Source organism: Amblyomma americanum, chromosome 1 (assembly GCF_052857255.1).
Source record: "Amblyomma americanum isolate KBUSLIRL-KWMA chromosome 1, ASM5285725v1, whole genome shotgun sequence".
In the NCBI taxonomy this organism is placed as follows: domain Eukaryota; kingdom Metazoa; phylum Arthropoda; class Arachnida; order Ixodida; family Ixodidae; genus Amblyomma; species Amblyomma americanum.
Genome location: NC_135497.1, coordinates 512,296,069 through 512,316,340, shown reverse-complemented (window position 1 = coordinate 512,316,340; position 20,272 = coordinate 512,296,069). Strand labels below are relative to the sequence as shown.

General features: G+C 48.7%; 1 protein-coding gene across 1 annotated transcript; it reads left to right on the top strand.

The window, feature by feature from the left end:
- Positions 1-9,968: 9,968 nt before the first annotated feature.
- LOC144116173 (uncharacterized) lies at positions 9,969-15,519 on the top strand. The gene is made up of 2 exons (XM_077650882.1): positions 9,969-11,701; positions 15,228-15,519. The coding sequence occupies exons 1-2, from the start codon at positions 10,697-10,699 to the stop codon at positions 15,285-15,287; spliced, it is 1,065 nt and encodes a 354-aa protein (XP_077507008.1). The 5' UTR covers positions 9,969-10,696; the 3' UTR covers positions 15,288-15,519.
- The last annotated feature ends 4,753 nt before the right edge of the window (positions 15,520-20,272 follow it).

The following is a 20,272-nucleotide window of genomic DNA, read 5'->3' as shown; positions in this document are numbered from 1 at the left end:
GGTAACCCGCGACACGACGAACGCGCGTACCAGGCGCATGGCATCGTCCTCATTAAGGCCTCGGTTTCTGTTAGATACTCACCGGTAAAAATGGGTACAAGCCACCCCCGGCCCGGCGCCCGGCGTCTTCAGGGCTGTGTGCTTGGAGGAGGCTCCGCAAACCCCGCTGCGCACCTTCGGGGGCAAACCCAGTTTCGAACAACAAATTAAAAACTCGGTTCACCTTCACTGTTGACGACCTTCAGAATTGCATATATTCTTGGGCCCCTGCAATCAGAAATAAACGGTCAATTAGGTAAATTTAGTTAGTCAAGCGTTGATTAGCGTGCACTATCAGGTACATAATGTCCTTCATGCTGTAGAATCAACTTGCCAAAACCGCACTGTCGTATAGGTCGCGGTTTTTTGTAGAAAAATCTGCAGATATTTAATGGAAACACCTGATATGGTGGCGGGCAGCAAACAGGCCCTAAGGGAAAAAAAAACATATGGCTGGGCTATGGGCGGCGTACTGCCTACTGCTACATTCATAATTGCTCTTGAAAACAAGAAGGATCTTATCAATGGAGAAAGAGACCTCTTCCGCTGTCATTCCACCGTCCGTCGCGGTTTGTGTGAGGTCAAGACGCGAGGCACTAACGTTCTCGTGAGGAAACGCGTGCCTTGCGAGCTTTTATCTCGTGAACTACGCTGCTAGCAATTGTCACCGCAGATTCTAAAGCAACTCCAGTATTGCTTGAGCAGTGGAAGAGATCTCTTCTAATTTTGTGCTACAGAGCGGTGCAGTGTTGGTGTAGACACGGAAAACTGTCCTCTCAATAGTTTGTTTCCGCAGATTTGTATGTTCTCTATGTTTTTCATTGCAATAACACAGCGCGAAAATCGTTGTCGACTTTCTATGGCTCTGCTTATTAACGTGTATGATACGCTGACGCGAGCAGGTGGAAAATTTACTTACGCCTGTGGCCACAGCCTTTACGGTGGGGCTTAGATGCGGGGCTAAATCGCTCAGGTCTGGAGTGCAATTTTCAGAAATATGCTTTTTGAGATAAAATGCTCATTTTTTCGCGATCATCTATAGCGACGGCAATGGCGGGGTCATAATACGTGTGAGAATTTAATCCCGGGGGCATTCAACTAATATATGCTAATTGGCTTTTTAGTTCCATTCCTTAGGCGCTGTGTAATTGTAGCGGACAGTCAGGGCGCAGTTACTTTTGGAATGCCTTCCAACCGAATGTCATTCGACTCGACTGCCGAACTTACGTTGCCACACGGGGCGGCATTCGGTTCAGATGATATTTGGGTCCACGGGGCTCCGCGGTGACATTCGAGATTTTGAATGCCTTCGAAACGCGGACACAGCCCGCACCGACCAATAGCCGTCGCCTCGCACACACCTGCGCCGCACTACTGCGGCTGTTTTTTCTGCTGCTTGTTTGGGAAAAAAGCTCCTGCGCTCGCTCAGTGAGTGCTTGAAGGTCCAACACTGGGCGTGATGGTGGAATTTGCCGCAGGGCGCCGGGGAGGCTGCGCACAGTGCTCGTTCGCGAAAGAGAATCTGCGCTTTAGTTACATTAAGTAATCTCCTCTTCTATACCGGTGTTACCTGTGCTTGTTTATGCAGTGCGGCAATCTGTGGAGAGCGCCGATACGATCGCACTCCTGAGGGAAACACTTGGGAGCCGGGTTGTTGACAATCGGCTATCAGAAACTACAATGCAGGCAGACTATCTACCGGAGCCGTCAAAATGCTGGCTGCCGGCCCATCACCGGCAGAGCCAATTAACCAAATCTGGACTCCCGCCTGCAAGGGCCTCCGAGAAAACGAGACACCGCACGCAATTGGCCCGAGGACTCGCACGCCGGGATGCCGGTGTGGTCTCGTCGAGCAGAGAGCCATTTTAGACCGACGAGGAGCTGAACACGTACCAAGGTATTCTTAGTCAATACAGATTATGAAGGCAGACGCTACCTCGAGCACGCAAAGGGCTCAGCAAAAAGGACGATGTCATACGGGGAAAGTTACAGTGGGGGGTTTTTCCCAATCCACTAGCAATAGGACTGGCGCCTTTATCGGTGATAATCACCCTGACATGCGATTGATGCTGAGGCGACTTTCTTAGCATTGCGGTCTCAGTTGTGTGACCGATTAGTGTTAATTCGATCGCGGCTCTCGTGACCGGGCCTGCGAAGGGTGCCGGAGTGCAACCTTGAAACGGTTACAACCTAATTGCAGACATGGTCCACATGGTGTGGACATGCCCTAGCTACAACGAACGAGACAGGAATATAGTGTCCTGCTAGGCTTTTATGATCAGCCAGAGAGAAGAAGACCAAAAGAAAGTCATCCATCGTACACCGCTGAATCGCAAGGGAACCACCGCATTGGATGTGTACGGTGGAGGAAAAGCTATTTCACCGAAAGGTGTTTTGGGCACGTAGGCCCTTGGGCACCCGCACGACCCCATTGCACTCAGAGGTTCACGAATCCATGATGGTCCGGAATAATTTCGACCCCCTGGCGATCGTTAACGTCCACTGATATCGCAATAGGCGACCGTCATGAGTAGTTTGGCGCCAACGTTCGCAGCGCCTTCGACACCACGGAGCCCGGCACATGTCCGTGCTTGAGGTGGGGAGAGACAGAAAACTTCCACACAACGAAGTAATGCGGCGCACGCACTGCGCTGGCCTCCCGCACGATGCTGGTGGAAAAAAAATCTTTCTGAGGAAAGAAAAGCGTAGCGAGGGGTCGACCTCGCGAGAGAGGAAAATGGTGTGATCTCTTTAAACGCATTCGCCGCCAAGCAGTTGGCGCGTGCTCCATACCAATCCAGCAGTTTCCGTTATTACCTCTCCCCTATACTTTTTTCCTGTGCCCTCATCTCTTTCATTTCATTTCTCCATTCTGCCTGCTATCTTGTATTTCCGCTGCCCCAGATCAGGTACTTCACTATCGATGGCAGATGCCGGGGCTAGCAAAAATATTTGCCTTCCGTTTTATTTTATTTTAATAAAACCACTTGCTACGACTACTACCGAAGTGCGCTCGATAAAACGCTACCGTGCACTCCACTCGACTCCGTCCCTCAGCGGCGCAAGAGTCATGGATTCACGGCTGCACCCGCCGCGGTGGCTCGGTGGGTAGCGCGTTCGGCTACTGAGTCAGAGTACCGGAGTTCGATCCCGACCACGGTGGCCGCGTTTCGATAGAGGCGAAATGCAAAGGCGACCGTCTGCTGTGCAATGTCTGTCCACGTTAAAGATCCCCAGGTGGTTGAAATTATTCCGGAGCCCTCCACTACCTCTTTCTCTCTTTTTTCTTTCACTTCCACCTTCCTTCCGATATGACGCGGTTCGGGTGTTCACCGAGATATGTGAGACAATTAGTGCGCCATTTGCTTGCCTCAAAAACCAATTTACTATTCACGGCATGCAGCCCCAGCGTTTTTAGAAGGCCCGGTAACGAGAGTTAATTGTTAATTCGTTGTTGGGGAAAGGAAATGGCGCAGTATCTGTCTCATATAACGTTGGACACCTGAACCACGCCTTAAGGGAAGCGATAAAGGAGGGAGTGAGAGAAGAAAGGAAGAAAGAGGTGTCCGTAGTGGAGGGCTCCGGAATAATTTCGACCACCTGGGGATCTTTAACGTGCACTGACATCACAGAGCACACGGGCGCCTTTGCGTTTTTCCTCCATAAAAACGCAGCAGCCGCCGTGGTCGGGTTCACCCGGTAACAAAATTTGGTTTTTGGGGAAAGGAAATGACGTATCTGTCACATCTTTCTGGACACCTGAACCGGGCCGTAAGAGGGGGAATTAAAGAGGGAGTGAAAGGAGAAAGGAAGAGGTGCCGTAGTGGAGGGCTCCGGAATAATTTCGACCAACTGGGGATCTTTAACGTGCACTAACATCGCACAGCACACGGGCGCCTTTGTGTTTCGCCTCCATCGAAACTCGGCCGCCGCGGTCGGGTTTGAAGCCGGGTACTCCGCATCAGTAGCTGAGTGCCCTAAACACTGAGCCACCATGATCATCATCACTATCATTACCATGAGCCTGACTGCACCCACTGCAGGGCAAAGGCCTCTGATATGTCTCTCCATTAACCCTGTCCTTTGACAGCCGCAGCCACCATACGCCAGCAAACTTCTTAATCTCATCCGCCCACCTAACCTTCTGGCGCCCCCTGCTACAATTGCCTTCTCTTGGAATCCACTCCGTTACCCTTAAGGACCAGCGGTTATCTTGCGATCGCATGCCCTGCCGAAGCTCATTTCTTCCAATTGATTTCGACTAGAATGTCATTAACCCTCGTTTATTCCCTCAACCACTCTGCCCGCTTCCGGTCTCTTAACGTTACACCTATCATTTTCCTTTTCATGGCTCGCTGTGCTATCCTTAAGATGAACCCTTTTCATTAGCCTCCACGTTTCTGGCCCGTAGGTGAGTGCCGGTGAGATACAGCTGTTGTACACTTTTCTCTTGAGGAATATTGGGAAACTGCAATTCATGATGTTAGAGAGCCTGCCATAAGCACTCCACCTCTTTTTTATCTTTATATTTATTTCTCTCTGATGATATGGATCAGTTGTCATTACCTGCCCTGAGTAGGCGTATTCTTTTACCACTTCCAGCACCTCGCTTCTAATCGTGAACTGCTGTTCCCTTGCTGGACTGATGAGCATTACTTTGGTTTGCTGCATGTTAGTATTTAGACCCAGTTTTCTGCTCTGCCTGTCCAACTCATTGATAATGATTTGGAGTTCACCTCCTGATTTACTCAGGAAGGCAATGTCATCAGCGAATCGGAGATTATTTAGCTATTCTTCATTAACTCTTATTCCCAGCTGTTCCCTATTCAGGCCTCGGAATACCTCCTGTAAACAGGTGGTGAATAGCATTGGCGAGATCGGGTCTCCTTGCCTGACGCCCTTCCATATTGCAATTTTATTGCTGACTTTCTGGAGGACCATGGTAGCTGTGCAGTTGTTATATATATATATATATATATATATATATATATATATATATATATATATATATATATATATATATATATATATATATATATATATATATATAGTCTTGAGAAAGGACAGGCTCTGTCCGAAACGTCGACTCAAAATAAATCTATGGCTAAATGAAGCGTTTTCAACTTTGAATTATATATATATATATATATATATATATATATATATATATATATATATATATATATATATATATATATATATATATATATATATGTGTGTGTGTGTGTGTGTGTGTGTGTGTGTGTGTAGATAACGGTAATCGAGGTCCGGTCCCATGACCATTTTTTGTTTTCAATTAAATTTTTATATGTGATGGGTAAATGTGTCCACACAAAGGAATGAACCTTAGTTTTGCAAGGAACTTCGTAGTTTTTTCGGAAAAAAATCGTATGTCACAAGAGGCGGAGAATGTCGTTTTTGCCACTTCGCAAAGGTGCAAGTTTGGAGCATCACTGCATGCACAATAAAATGTTTCCGCGCATAAGTATTTTTTCAGTACATCATTACAACTTGTACTAAACGAACAAATAAAAAAACGTTTTCTTGCTGTGTCAATCTTCTGAGTAAACAATCACAAATTTCGCTTCCGGAGCTGTGCGGTGCCAAAAAGGCACTTTTCAGGGCCGCCTTAGGGCAAGATGCATAAAGATCTCCCGACTGAATCTTTTTTTCTGCATTTTTCAGCTACTTTTAATCACTTCAGGCAAGTTTTGTAGCTCAACACTAGACCTATATTTTTTAATATGGCCTCAAAATTGGCAGAAGTTCAAAAATGTCAAAAAAGTGACAACTTTGAATTGAATTTAAAAAAAAAATACACCATCATCGAATTTTATTAAAATTTGCCCTAATAATACTCAATACTTCGTAATTTTAAGGCACCAATAAAGTGTTGCATTATTTTGTTTTAAAGTATAAAAATAAATACGAAACTGAGTTCATGTTTTTGTTACCTAGAATTGCTTATTACTGCCTCTTAGAAATCGTAACTGTCAGAAATTTGAGTTAGCACTCATTGAACGTGGTTACATTTTATATATCACAATATGCGAACCATCCTGAATATTTGTACAGCTTCTACTCGCTTGTTAGCGGCGTTCTTAATGCGTCAAAATGGGAATAAATTCGCTATTTCACCTGACGAACTGGCTGCTGGCGGTCAAGCGTTTTTTTTTGTATTCTCTAATTTATCGTCGTAAGGTACATTGGTATGTAATCGATTCTTTAAAAATATTAGATCATTTGTCGGTTCTTAGAAAAAGTTTTATATATAAATATTTATATTAATGTGTTTCCGAAGCCTACGTTTCCGTACCTGCATCTGTTTACCTCTGTGCTCAAAGGTTCTACAGGGCAATGTCTGGAGACAGAACGTCGTCTTCTGAGAGGAACAATTTATCTGCAAGATTTTTAATCAGGAGGAGTTTTAACAGGGACGCAATTTGCAAATGGGATGCCGCTTTATGTGCAGATTGCAATTCAGAAAATCGTAACAAGAAATAAACGGCAGCAGTTGAAGTCGGTATGCGGACAGTATATTGTCCAGCACGAAGCACAAACCAGATCACAGTCTCTTCCATTCCGAAGCAGCGGTGGAGGCCACGTAGGATGCACTGCCTTCATTTGTTTGAACGTACTTCCACATATGGAGCGTCTGAACTCCAGGCACTTTCTTTGCCATTTTCCATTCTTCCTTCTTCGTTTCGCGAAAGTCTGCAAGCTCCCTCTGTGGGAGCTCTAGAATGGTGATGTTCTTTAGCGTTCCTTGAATTGCGTCTACGAAGACGCTGGCTGTTTGTATGGCCTCACTTGCAGGCTTCCGCAAGTTGTGGTGTGATGCTCGATGTTTCACAAGCCCACCAACGCCGTCGCAAGCATTTTTGCCGTGTCCAGTGGCCGAAAACATCCATTTCGTCTCTTGACATTCACTGCGTTGTAGCTCATGAAACTGATATTTATTCTTGAAGTGAGCGGGAGCCCCGACGCTCACATATGTTATCTTGGTGTAGATTGGCGCGTTGTCTTCGAGGTGTGCTTTGATTTTCGACAGAGCCAAGCATGCATGAGCTGAATCATGAGACATATCGTTGGGAATAACGGCGTAGTTCCGAGTCGATTTTCTTGACGTGACAACGCAGGTAAACACGGTCACCGGCTTTTTCTGCCAATGGTACGCTTGCACTGCGTCTAGAAGCACAACTGTCCGGTTTTCGGCGAAATCAAAATGCAAAACAATTGTACCTCTCTTGGAGCTGTGTTTTTCTTCATGTATTGCTCTTGCTTGCACAGATCTAATATAGTTTTGGGGAATTCATTTCAAGGTCATTCTTAGAAATTCTCTTATAAATGATGAAGCGGTCAGAGTCTTTTAACGAGCTCACCGTATTCCCATGAAGCAATCAACACCTCGTCCTTGCTGCTCATTTTAAAATTTTCCGAAGTGAAAATGACATCTTGTCGACAGTGCTCACAATTCCTAAGGAAACACGACGCAGTAGGTTCCTGGCATACGCAGAGACTCTGCATATCTTCGGGAGAAAGCGACCTTCTGGACGCGTTCTGCAGTCCCACGAGGCACAACTGAAAGTTTGCACAGCACACGCAAACACACACTTGCCATTGTGGCGAGCCTTTCACCCACTTAGGACGCAAGGATATGAATTTTGTGAGGCCAACCTGGGAGGCAGGGTGAGCTTGCTTGTATAGGCGGAATGCTTCTCGCAAGGACCGCCTCATGCAGCGTTTAGGTATCCATTCTTTCTCTCCCTCCTTTTCGATTCTCACAACACCCTTTTTGTTCGGAGTCTGCCTAGAGCAATGGAGTTCCATCCATGGTGTAATGTTCTAAAACGGTGGTAATGTCTTCCTGTTGTAGTTTACATCTTGTATATCTCTCCTGTGTTGACCATACGCCTTCCTCATCCACCTTCTTCGATTTTCGGATAGCGTACCTCGTTGCCTCCGGAATAACTTCCTGCACATATTTTACGGTTAGGTTGCGTGGTAGCAGTGTCAGCAGCTGGCAACGCTCTTGAAAGGACGTACACCTATTGTAGGCAGCACGTAGGTTGTCCTCCCAGCTGCTGCATTGCGCACACTTTTCTTCTGACGCACGCGAAGTCTCTGGGACATTATATGCTACCTGTATCCCCGATCGTATTTTCGTCACCATAGCTCTTGCCACCTCTTCCTGCTTTCGCTTTGCATAGGAAAGTCTGAGGAATTTTTTTAGAGCGCTCGGTGGTTTAGGGGCGAGATTTCGCAGGTAAGGCTGACACGAATTTAAATTTTCTACGATTTCTTCCCCAGGGCGGAATTCTGCTAATGTTTCGGTTGACTCTGCCTGCATATTATCTATGTCTTCCTTGAACCGACGGTAGCAATTCTGACAGATGAAGTCACTTTCTCGTACTCGGAGAGCTTCTTCGGGAAGTAGGACTTTTTTTAGAGCAGCGACATTGAGTGTCTTTACACTGCGAAAATTACGTACTTTTTCAATTCTCTGTTTGTGCCTTTTTGAGTAGTCGGCACAAAACGTTCGCCGCGGAAATCTCTTCATGAATGCAAAAGCTCACCGCTTCCGGAGATTATCGCGAGACAGAAGAGCAGCTGACGGATGCAGGGCCCAGAGCTGCTTTTCCAAAAAAAAAGGAGATGGACAGATGAATGGATTTTTAACACAGGCTGCCCACCGTCGACACTGATGTTGTTTCGGTCTGGCGTACGAGCTCAGACTGACATACCAAGTATGCTGGTCAAGGCAGCGCTCCAGCGCAGAGAAAACACGTGAGTACAGAAAACGACCCCACCGGGTCTACCAGGCCTGGAAAACGACACACAAAACTCGAGATCCGAACAACATCCGCTCACAAGGGTTATCTCGGTCGAAGGCTGAGACATAACTGCCAGGCGTTCGGTGCGTTGATGATAGCGGCGGCTTAAGCCTCGGTGCGGCGGCGGCGCACATGGTGCTGTGAAATTCAGGGTCGCGCCGGGCGTTATATAGCTATAGGAGCGGCTGCCAAGCGCGGTTCATCCCTGGATCGGCGGTAGCAGTTAAAGTCACCTTGAGAGTGTGACGGGTGCATTAATTGTTTGCATAAACTGCCCCTACACACACGTCACTCCAAAATAACGTGCTGAAATATGCTTACAGTAATTTAGGTCCCACCGTTAGAACACTACGAAAGCGAATAGGAGCTTGAGACCTTTGATTGTAATAGAAAAAAAACGCTTACAAATTACACTTATGAACTCAGCAACTGTAGCGTTTAAAATTTACTTACAAAAAACCAATACTAAAACCAGCTTCTGATGATTGCGCATCATAAGAGGGAATACTGAGCAGTCGTAGGGATTGAAATCATGAAGTCCGTTTTGTATTTATTTTCATACTTTAAAACAATATAATGCAACTTTTTTTTGGTGCCTTAAAACTGTGAAGTATTGAGTATTATTAGGGCAAATTTTAATAAAATTCGATGATGATGTTGTTCATTTAAATTCAAGTCAAACTTGTCACTTTCTTGACGTTTTTGAACTTCTGCCAATTTTGAGGCCATATTGAAAAATATAAGTCAAGTGTAGAGATACAAAACTTGCCTGAAGTGATTAAAAGTAGCTGAAAAATGCAGAGAAAAAGATTCAGTCGGGAGATCTTTACGCATCTTGCCCTAAGGCTCCCCTAAAAAGTGCCTTTTTGGCACCGCACAGCTCCGGAAGCGAAGTTTGCGATTTTTTTACTCAGAAGATTGACACAGCAAGAAAACATTTTTTTTATTTGTTCGTTTAGTACAAGTTGTAATGATGTACTGAAAAAATACTTATGCGCGGAAACAATTTACTGTGCATGCAGTGATGCTCCAAACTTGCAACTTTGCGAAGTGGTAAAAACGACATTCTCCACTGTTGTGATCCTTGGGCTGGGACGACCTAATCAACGGCAGATGTGGCCGTGACGGACCCACAGGCGGAGACTGGGAGGCGCCGTCGCTCGCGGACGACCATATGCCGGACCCTCCCTTTGTTGTCCTGATTGCCTCGTTCGGCCTTCCCGCGGGCCTGGAGTGCGGGATGACTTTGGGGACGCTTCCGGGCCAAACCCGCCTTCCCAGAATGGCTGCTAGCTGGGCGCACTGGCACAGGCTGTGAGCGAGGAGCGGACGTGGAGAGGAGGACCTGGGTGTCCCGGCTGCGAGGAGAATACCCGGCTCGCCGACAGAAAAACTCCGAGCAGAAGGGAGTGGAGTGGTGTGTGTTCAGACTCTCGAGTAGAGTGGCCGCTCCGCCGGTCGGTCTCCGACCAAGCTTTTACGCTACCATGACAATGTAAATACTGTACATAAAGTTCTCCCTTTTGGTCACCTTAAATCCGTCTCCGGACCGCTTCGTTCCTGTTCTGCCCGACAACACCTGCTGAGCGACGGCATGCTACCCGATCCACGACAACTGGTTGGCAGCGGCGGGATGGCCTGCGTGATGTCCTAGCTCCGGTTTGGTGAGTGCATCGCCTTCTTTCCTTGGAGTCCTGCCAGGCTTAACAATAAGTGCTGTTCTTCTTGGTAGGCAAAATTTGGTTGCAGAAGCCTGTTTGAATTTGAACCTTGCTTTGCACCAACTCTCTTGAGAGACTAGCGATCACAAAAAAAGGGCAGTCATGGACTGGAGAAAGCTGCGGAAGACGGAGATGGTCTTGATATGTGGTGAATTGGGGATTGATTGTGGTAAATCCATGACAAAACGGCAAGTTGTCGACGCGATTCAAGAAGGCGGCTTCGAGGATGAGGAGATCGTAGAGTGTTGGGAGGACATAAAGAATAAAGCTGAGGAGGAGGAAAGAAAAAGGCAATATGAGCTTGAGCTAGAGAGCAAGCGACTGGAAGTGAGGCTAGCTGAAGCTGAGGCGGAAAAGGCAAAAGCGGCTACGCCCAATGTTGAGAATAACCTGTCATCTAAGCCGGCAAAAATGAAAGATCTTTTGTCTCCTTTCAAAATGGGAGAGGACATAGGGTTATGCCTTGTAAACTTCGAGCGCACATGCGAAAAAAATGCAATCCTTCGTACCACCTGGACTCAACACCTCTTGACGGTTCTTCCTTGTGAGGCTGCCGACGTGCTGGCTCGGCTTACTAAAGCGGAAGCGGACGACTATGACAGAGTGAAGGCGACATTGCTTAAGAAGTACCGATTGTCGGCCGACGCTTTCCGTCGGCGGTTCAGAAACTCCGCGAAACAGCCCACAGAGTCCTACCCAGATTTTGCGTACAATTTAAAGGCAAACTTAGTCGAATGGCTCAGGGCCGCAGAAGTTTATGAGGACCGCGACAAAGTTGTAGAACATATTTGCATAGAACAGTTCTACAACTGTTTGAATGAGGAAACGCGGCTCTGGGTTCAAGATAGGCCCGAAAAGAAAAGCTTGGAGCGCGCCGCGGAGCTTGCAGAAGAATTTCAGGCCAGGCGCGACGTAGGGAAGGAAAACGTGCGGGCAGTCACAAAGCCATACAGGAATTCCGTGAATCGTCCATGGCGGCGAGAGGACCGAGCGACCCCCACGAAGGGAGATAAAGGGACACACGAGGGGGAGCACGGAAAACGGCCCGTCGAGGGAGACTACGCGGACAAAGAAAAGAAGCAAAAAGAGCGGGCGAGAGCCTTCGAGGTGAGGAAACCGCCAGTCTGTTTCCGCTGTAACGAGCGTGGACATCTGGCGAGCGGTTGCCGAAAGGCAAAGGTTGTTTTTTCGCTCACCACCCTCGATGATGAAAGCATGCGCCTACTGGAACCGTATATGCGCAAAATGACAGTGAATGGGAGAGAGTGCCGCGTTCTACGCGACTCCGCCGCTACTATGGACGTGGTGCACCCCGCGCTCGTTTCGCCGAAGGAGTTCACGGGCGAGTGCGCGTGGATCAGGCAGGTGGCCCAAGAGGACAGTGTCTATCTGCCTGTGGCGCGCGTCACCATTGAGGGCCCGTTTGGGATATTGCACACTGAAGCGGCGGTGTCGGCGACCTTGCCAGAGCAGTGCCCTTACCTCTTTTCAAACCGCTCGGAGGAGCAATTGGAGACGAGGGGGTTGAGCTATGGGGATCGCTCCGTTCACGCGCTTACGCGTTCTAAAGCCCGCGAAATCGCGGCCCAGTTGAGTCGTTCCGGGGAAGCAGAGAGGCATGCAACGGGCGAAAAAACTGTGCAGGTGGGCGCAGAGACCGCTCCTTTCGGAAATGAGACGCCTTCAGCGCCGTGTGGCGAGGTCATTGAGGAGTTGGAAATTTCGGTTCTGCCTCCCCAGTTGGACGGCTTTCCCGAGTTGATCAAGGTAGACCGACAGACCATCGCAGCTGAACAGGATAGCGATGCAACTCTCCGAGATTTGCATGATCATGTCGGTGAGGGACTGGGAAAGAAAAACGTCGTTCTCACGCAGCGCGCAGGAGTACTTTATCGGCAGTACAAAGACAAAAAAGGTGTGCACTACGACCAGCTAGTCGTGCCCCAAAAATATCGGGCAGGCCTTCTAAAGCTGTGTCACGGAAGCGGCTGGTCCGGCCATCTCGGCATCAAAAAAACGAAGGCCCGGCTTTTAAGAGAATTTTATTGGCCAGGGTGCTTCAAAGATGTTGAAAGATTTGTCCAGACCTGCGACGCATGTCAGAGGGTAGGAAAATCCCACGATAAATGCAAGGCGCCCTTGAAACTTGTGCCACTAATTAGCGAACCGTTCCGGCGCCTTGTGGTGGACGTTGTAGGTCCACTACCTGTGACCGCATCAGGCTATCGCTACATTTTAACACTCATCTGCCCAGCGACGAAGTTCCCGGAGGCAATTCCCCTGAAAGAGCTGAACTCCGTGGGAATTGTCGACGGGCTGTTAAAGGTCTTTTCTAGAATAGGTTTCCCCGCCGAGTTACAGAGTGACCAAGGCAGCGTTTTTACGAGCGCACTTACGGTCACGTTTCTAGAGAAATGCGGCATTCGCCTTATCCACAGCTCTATCAGACACCCTCAGAGCAATAGTGTCGAGGCGTGGCACTCCGTACTAAAAAGAGTCCTCAGGGCCTTGTGCTACGAGCACCGCCGAGACTGGGAGGCATGCTTGCCAGCTACCATGTTCGCGCTTCGGTCAGTGCCACATGAAGCCACCGGCTTTAGTCCAGCAGAACTGGTATACGGCCGGTCGCTCAGGTCGCCCCTTCGCATGCTTCGCGAATCTTGGGAGGGCAAAGGTGAGGATCCCACCGTCCTTGAATATGTACTTCAGCTTCTGGAACGGCTTCAGTCATGCAGAGAGAGAGCTCGTTGAGGCCAACATGAAGTCGGCCCAGCAGAAAGCTAAACTCTACTACGACCGAAACGCACGACAGCGATCGTTTTCGGCGGGAGACAGGGTAATGCTGCTGGCCGCGTCGAAGGCAAACAAGCTGGACGTGCAGTGGAAGGGCCCCGCGCAGGTTGTGGAAAAACTGTCAGAAACGAACTACGCGGTAAAGATCCCGGGTAGGCGGAACGAGGTAAAGATCTACCACTGTAACCTCATGAAGCCCTATCGACAACGCGAAGCAATCGTCCAGCTTGCGCTGAATGCACCTGAAGAGGTGCAAACAGATTTTGTATTTCCAGGCGGTGACATCCCCGCTTTTACTGGAGTTCTCGAGAGGATACGTGGTGATGCAGAGCTTACCGAACAACAGAAAGAGGACCTCCAGCAGCTACTTTCAGATTTCGAGGACACTTTCGCTGACAGGCCGGGAAAGACACTCTTAGTGGAGCATGATATTCAGGTGACCACCGACGAGCCTATTCGCTCCAGACCGTATCGCGTCTCTCCGAGGCAAAGGGAGATCCTTAATTCTGAGATTCACCGCATGCTTGACCTCGGCGTTATTGTGCCAACGAAGAGCGAATACACGTCACCTATCATACTGGTAGAAACACCCGGGAAGGAGCCACGGCCCTGCATCGACTACCGAAAGCTAAATGCCATCACACGAGACCAACTTTATCCTATCCCTAATTTGGAGGAGCGGGTAGAAACGGTCAGCAAGGCCCAGTATGTCTCAACTCTTGATCTAACCCGCGGCTACTGGCAGGCTCCCCTGACGGATAGAGCCAGTCAGTACGCGGCCTTTATCTCTCCCCTCGGCACTTTCCGACCACTCGTGATGAGCTTCGGGCTCAAAAACGCGCCGTTTTGCTTTTCTCGGCTGATGGATCGGGTGCTGACAGGTACAGAAGCATACGCGCTTCCTTGCCTGGATGACATTGCGGTCTTCTCTGACAACTGGGAGGCTCACCTGCGCCACTTGCGCGAGGTTTTGACCCGACTGCGAGACGCGGGATTGACTGTCCGGGCTGAGAAGTGCAAGCTTGGTAAAGCTGAGGTCGAGTACCTTGGTCACGTTATCGGACGGGGCTACCGCCGGCCGCTGGACGCTAAGGTCGCAGCCATACGCGATTATCCTAGGCCGTCTACAAAGACTGACATACGCGCCTTTCTAGGGTTGGCTGGCTATTATCAGCATTATATTCCAGGCTACTCGGAAATGGCGAGTCCGCTCACAGATAGCTTAAGGAAGGAGGAGCCGATTAAGGTGAACTGGAATACCAGCAAAGAGCAGGCTTTTCTCGCGTTGAAGAAAGCGCTTACCAGCCGGCCTGTACTAAAGGCTCTTTCCTACGACCGCACCTTCATTGTTCAATGCGACGCGAGTGAGAGGGGGATGGGGGCGGTCCTGAGCCAGCGCGACGAGAGCGGAGAGGAACACCCTGTGTTATTCGTAAGCCGAAAACTGACGACCCGTGAAGAGGCGTACAGTGCCACGGAGAAGGAGTGCGCTTGTTTAGTGTGGGCCACCCACAAACTTCGGTGTTACCTGGCCGGTTCGCGATTCGTCATCGAGACTGATCACTGTCCATTGACCTGGCTTCAGAACATGTCTCCGAAAAACGGACGCTTGCTCCGCTGGAGTCTCGCCCTACAGGAGCATAATTTTGAAGTTCGCTACCGGAAGGGTAAAGAAAATGGTAATGCCGATGGCCTCAGCAGAGGCTTTGTTCGCTAAGCGAAATTGGCTATTCCAGGCGCTCGTCTAAGCGTACCTGGCGTAATGAAATTTTTTTTTGTTTTTACCTTCGTTTTTATGAGTGCCCTTCCGCATTTGATTTTGTGTTCAGTTGTAGCTTAGGTGAGAATGATAAATGTTATGTTGAACTCATCCCGTATGTCCAACTTTAGGCTCTCGTAACCCATCCATCGGCTGTTTGTCTCTTGATTGCAGCGGCAGCTGCGGTTTCTTTTTACAATGCCGTGAAATCTCATTCAAAATTGTAAGGTGCTGGGCTCTAAAATCGCCCGCATATGTCTAATATGCACGCAGCTCACCCTACCTGACGCCCTGGGAGTGGGAAAAACGGGGCGTATTCATGCAGAACAGCTTAAGGCGTTGTTCCTAGATTGCCTGGCACGGCTCGGGGTGGTCGGTGATGCTCTTGCCTTGCTGGATTGGGGCATTGCGCAGGCTTGATCACTAATGCCCTACCAGAGAGTCTGGGCCTGCAGTCATTCCCCATCAGGACCATCCGGAGAACAAGGGACCTGTCCAGCTGATCCGGCCTCTTCAGAGGACACCGAGCAGATGTAGCCCCTTTCGAGGCCTCTTCCTGGCGGCGGACGAGCTGTTGTGATCCTTGGGCTGGGACGACCTAATCAACGGCAGATGTGGCCGTGACGGACCCACAGGCGGAGACTGGGAGGCGCCGTCGCTCGCGGACGACCATATGCCGGACCCTCCCTTTGTTGTCCTGATTGCCTCGTTCGGCCTTCCCGCGGGCCTGGAGTGCGGGATGACTTTGGGGACGCTTCCGGGCCAAACCCGCCTTCCCAGAATGGCTGCTAGCTGGGCGCACTGGCACAGGCTGTGACCGAGCAGCGGACGTGGAGAGGAGGACCTGGGTGTCCCGGCTGCGAGGAGAATACCCGGCTCGCCGACAGAAAAACTCCGAGCAGAAGGAAGTGGAGTGGTGTGTGTTCTTACTCTCGAGTAGAGTGGCCGCTCCGCCGGTCGGTCTCCGACCAAGCTTTTACGCTACCATGACAATGTAAATACTGTACATAAAGTTCTCCCTTTTGGTCACCTTAAATCCGTCTCCGGACCGCTTCGTTCCTGTTCTGCCCGACAACACCTGCTGAGCGACGGCATGCTACCCGATCCACGACACCACCTCTTGTGACATACGATTTTTTTCCGTGAAAACTACGAAGTTCCTTGCAAAACTAAGGTTCATTCCTTTGTGTGGACACATTTAAAAATCACATATAAAAATTTAATTGAAAACAAAAATGGTCATGGGACCTCGATTACCATTCTTATCTGAACATATATATATCCTCCAGTATTTTGAAATAAGGTTCTACTACAACCCTGATTACGAAATGCCTGTATGACTGCTTCGGATCCCACTAGTCGAATGCTTTCTCGCAATCAATGAAGGCTATATATAGGGGTTGGTTATATTCTGCGAATTTGTGTGTCACCAGATAAATAGTGTGAATATGATCTATTGTGCAATATCCTTTACGAAAGCCTGCCTGATCATTTGGTTGATTAAACTCTTAGGTTGTCCGGAGTGTATTAGTGATGACGTCAGTAAATACCTTGTAGGCAACGGATAGTAAGCTGATCGGTCTGTAATCCTAAAGTCCTTGGCGGCTCCTTTTTAATGAAATAAGGTAATGTTTGCATTCTTCCAAGCTTCTGGTACGGTCGAGTTCATAATTAAGGCATTGCGGATACGTTGTGGCTAATTTATCCAGCACGATTTTTCTTCCATACTTCAATAGATCTGCTGTTACCTGATCCTCCCCAGCTGCTTTTTCCCTTTCCAATGCACCTAAGGCTTTCTTTGCTTCCTTTTTCGTAACTGGCGGGATGATGCATTGCTGTGCGCTAGTGACTCTCTCATTAACGTTCTGATTACATTTGCTACTCAACGGATTTTTGTAGAACTCTTCGGCTTCATTAACTATCTTATCCATATTGCTAATAACATTACCATCCTTGTCTCTTATCGCATGCATCTGGTTTTTACCTATGCCTAGTTTCCTCTTCACTGCTTTTAGGCTACCTCCTTTCTTTAGAGCATACTCGATTCTCACCATATTAAACTTCCTTATGTCTGCTACCCCCCCCCCCCCCTTGCGCTTATTAGCTTTGATAGCTCTGCCATTTCTATTTTGTCGGTAGGGCTAGACGCCCTCGTGTTTTGGCGTTTCTTAATCAGATCTTTCCTCACCTGAGATAGCTTGCCGGTATCCTGCCGAGCCGTCCTTCCCCCTACTACTGCGCACTCCGTAATGATAGCTGTCAGATTATCGATCATTGTATGGACATCAAGATCGTCTTCCTCAGTTGAAGCCGAATATCTATTCTGCAGCGCTCTCCTAAATTTCTGCACTTTCCCTCTTACCGTTAAACCGTTAATGGACTTCCTCTTCACTAGCTTCTTCCGTTGCCTCTTCAAGTCTAAGCTAATCCGAGACCTTACCATTCTGTGGTCGCTACAGCGCACCTTTCCGAGGACGTCATCCTGAACGATGCCAGGTTGAGCGCATAATATGAAGTTGATTTCATTTAATAATAATAATAATAATAATAATAATAATAATAATAATAATAATAATAATAATAATAATAATAATAATAATAATAATAATAATAATAATAATAATAATAATAATAATTATAATAATAATAATAATAATAATAGTTGGTTTTTGGGAAAAGGAAATGGCGCAGTATCTCTCGTATATCGCTGGACACCTGAACCGCGCCGTAAGGGAAGGGATAAAGGAGGGAATGAAAGAAGGAAGGAAGAGAGTGGTCCCGTAGTGGAGGGCCCCGGAATAGTTTCGACCACCTCCCCGGAGAAAAACTCCCGCGGAGAAAAACATAATAAGAGTCCTAGGGATGCGGCTGCAAGCAAGCAGAAAATGCAGCCACACACTCTGCTTGCTCGGAAAGTCAGCCGAACAGGTAGGCAGAATGATAACCAGTCTCCGACCGAAGACATGGAATGAAAGAAGACGCGCTAAAACTAGTACGGAGCCTCATAGTCAGTAGGGTCGTCTACTCGCTGCCATACCACCCCATGATCAAAAGCGAAACGGAATAGACAGAGACAATCCTAAGGAAAGCATACAAGACGGCACTCCACCTACAGAGAAACACATCGAATGAGAAGCTGCTGCAGCTAGGAATCAGTAACGCCTTTGTGGAGCTGGCAGAAGCACAGCACAAAGCACAGCTGCAACGACTCAGAAACACGGCTACAGGAAGAGCGCTCCTGACAAGGTTGGGTCGCGACCCAAAGGGGCATCTCGATCGATCCGCCGATATACCCGACAAGATCCGTAAAACCCTGCAGGTCAATCCCATTCCGAAAAACATGGACTAAAATCTCCACGCGGCCAGGAGACAGGCGCGGGCAGATTATGTGGAGAGGTTCTTAGCCAAATGAGAAAACAAAGTCTTCACGTATGCAACCATGTATCCATGGAATAGACGCGAAAGCTACTACAAGACAGCTTCGGTGGTAGTTGATAACGCAAGCAATCTACTAACCTGCGCAACTACACGTAGCGTCAGGATAGCTGAAGCGGAGGAGGTCGCTGTTGCGCTGGCAGCGGCTGAGGGCTATCGAAAAGACGAATCGTTGGTCATCCTAACGGACTCAAAAGAGACATGCAGAAACTATACGAAAGGTAGGATCTGCGGGGCTGCCTTAGCTATCCTTCACGAAGCAGTACACCTCAGAAAAACAGCAGCCCACAAATTAATCTGGATTCCGGCACACACGGGGATAGAAGGAAACGAAAGGGCAGACAACTTTGGCTCGAGAGATCACGTACCGAGCCGAGCGGCCATACGCCCTGGGACAGCACTTCACCGTGGAGATCGGATTTTCAGAATACCTAAACTATCAAAGAGGCAGGAGAATTAGATACTCCCCGCCACATAAGGGCCTAACACAACAAGAAACAGCTAGTTGGCGGAGGCTGCAAACGGTAACATTCTTTAACCTGCATATACTTAGCAAGATGTATCATACACAGTATAGGAACACATTCCCGTGGTGCGGGGCAACCCCAACGCTTTACCATATAACCTGGGAGTGTAAGCGAAACTACACGTTCCACCAACACAAAACCCCGAGTGCGGAGCAGTGGGAGAGCCGGCTCACCAGCTGCGAGCTCGCCGCCCAAAGGGCAATGGTGCAACACGCAAGCGAAGCAGCGCGACTCAGTGGAGCCCTGGACTAGGGGCCCAACCCTGCTTTGAAGGTCAAGAGTCTGCAGCGATGCAGACGAAGACCGAACGCTAAACCCTTAATGGACCAAATAAAGTTTTTTCTCTCTCTCTCTCTCGCCCACCTGGGGATATTTAACGTACACTGACTTCGCACAGCACACGGGCGCCTTAGCGTTTTTCCTCTATAAAAGCGCAGCCGCCGTGGTCGGGTTCGAACCCGGGAACTCCGGATCAGTAGTCGAGCGTCCTAACCACTGAGCCACCTCGGCGGGTGGATCCTTCACTTCGAATCTCTGTGCAGGCGACGCCACACGCCGGACAGGTGTCTTCCGCCAGAGAAGTAGAAAGGGTGTCACCTATAATCATGATGATCATCATCAGCCATGCTACGCCCACTGCTTGACGCAGGCCTCTCTGTCGCGAATCGGTAACGCGTCCCCGACTTTCCGAAGGGGAACGCTATCGTGTGCAGGTTCGAACGAAACAACATATAGATCAGAGAATAGAAAATTGGCGGTGGTTTAGCTTTGGTTAAACCTGGTGTGTCGCGATACCTACAGCTGGCCGAGTGGAACTTGGTCACGTGACCAACCACGTGACGAACCACGTAATCAGCCACGGCGATGCGCCGCCGGCAGCTGCTTCGTACCACGTGACCAACCACATGACAGCGTGGCGGCGCAGCCACAGGGTGGTAGCGCCGCCACGCTGAAGGCTCGAAGTGCTACCGTCATGTAGCTTTTGCTACAAAACGAAGCCGTATTATAATTTAAAGGAAAGGGACCAACAACAAACGGAAACGAAAAGAGGAAGAGCACACACGCACATCACGCGTACAACACTACAGGGTGAATCAATGAATGAATGAGATTTTTAGAAAGGGGGGCTCGAGGCCGTACGTTTGTTGGGGAGTTGCGTTGTTA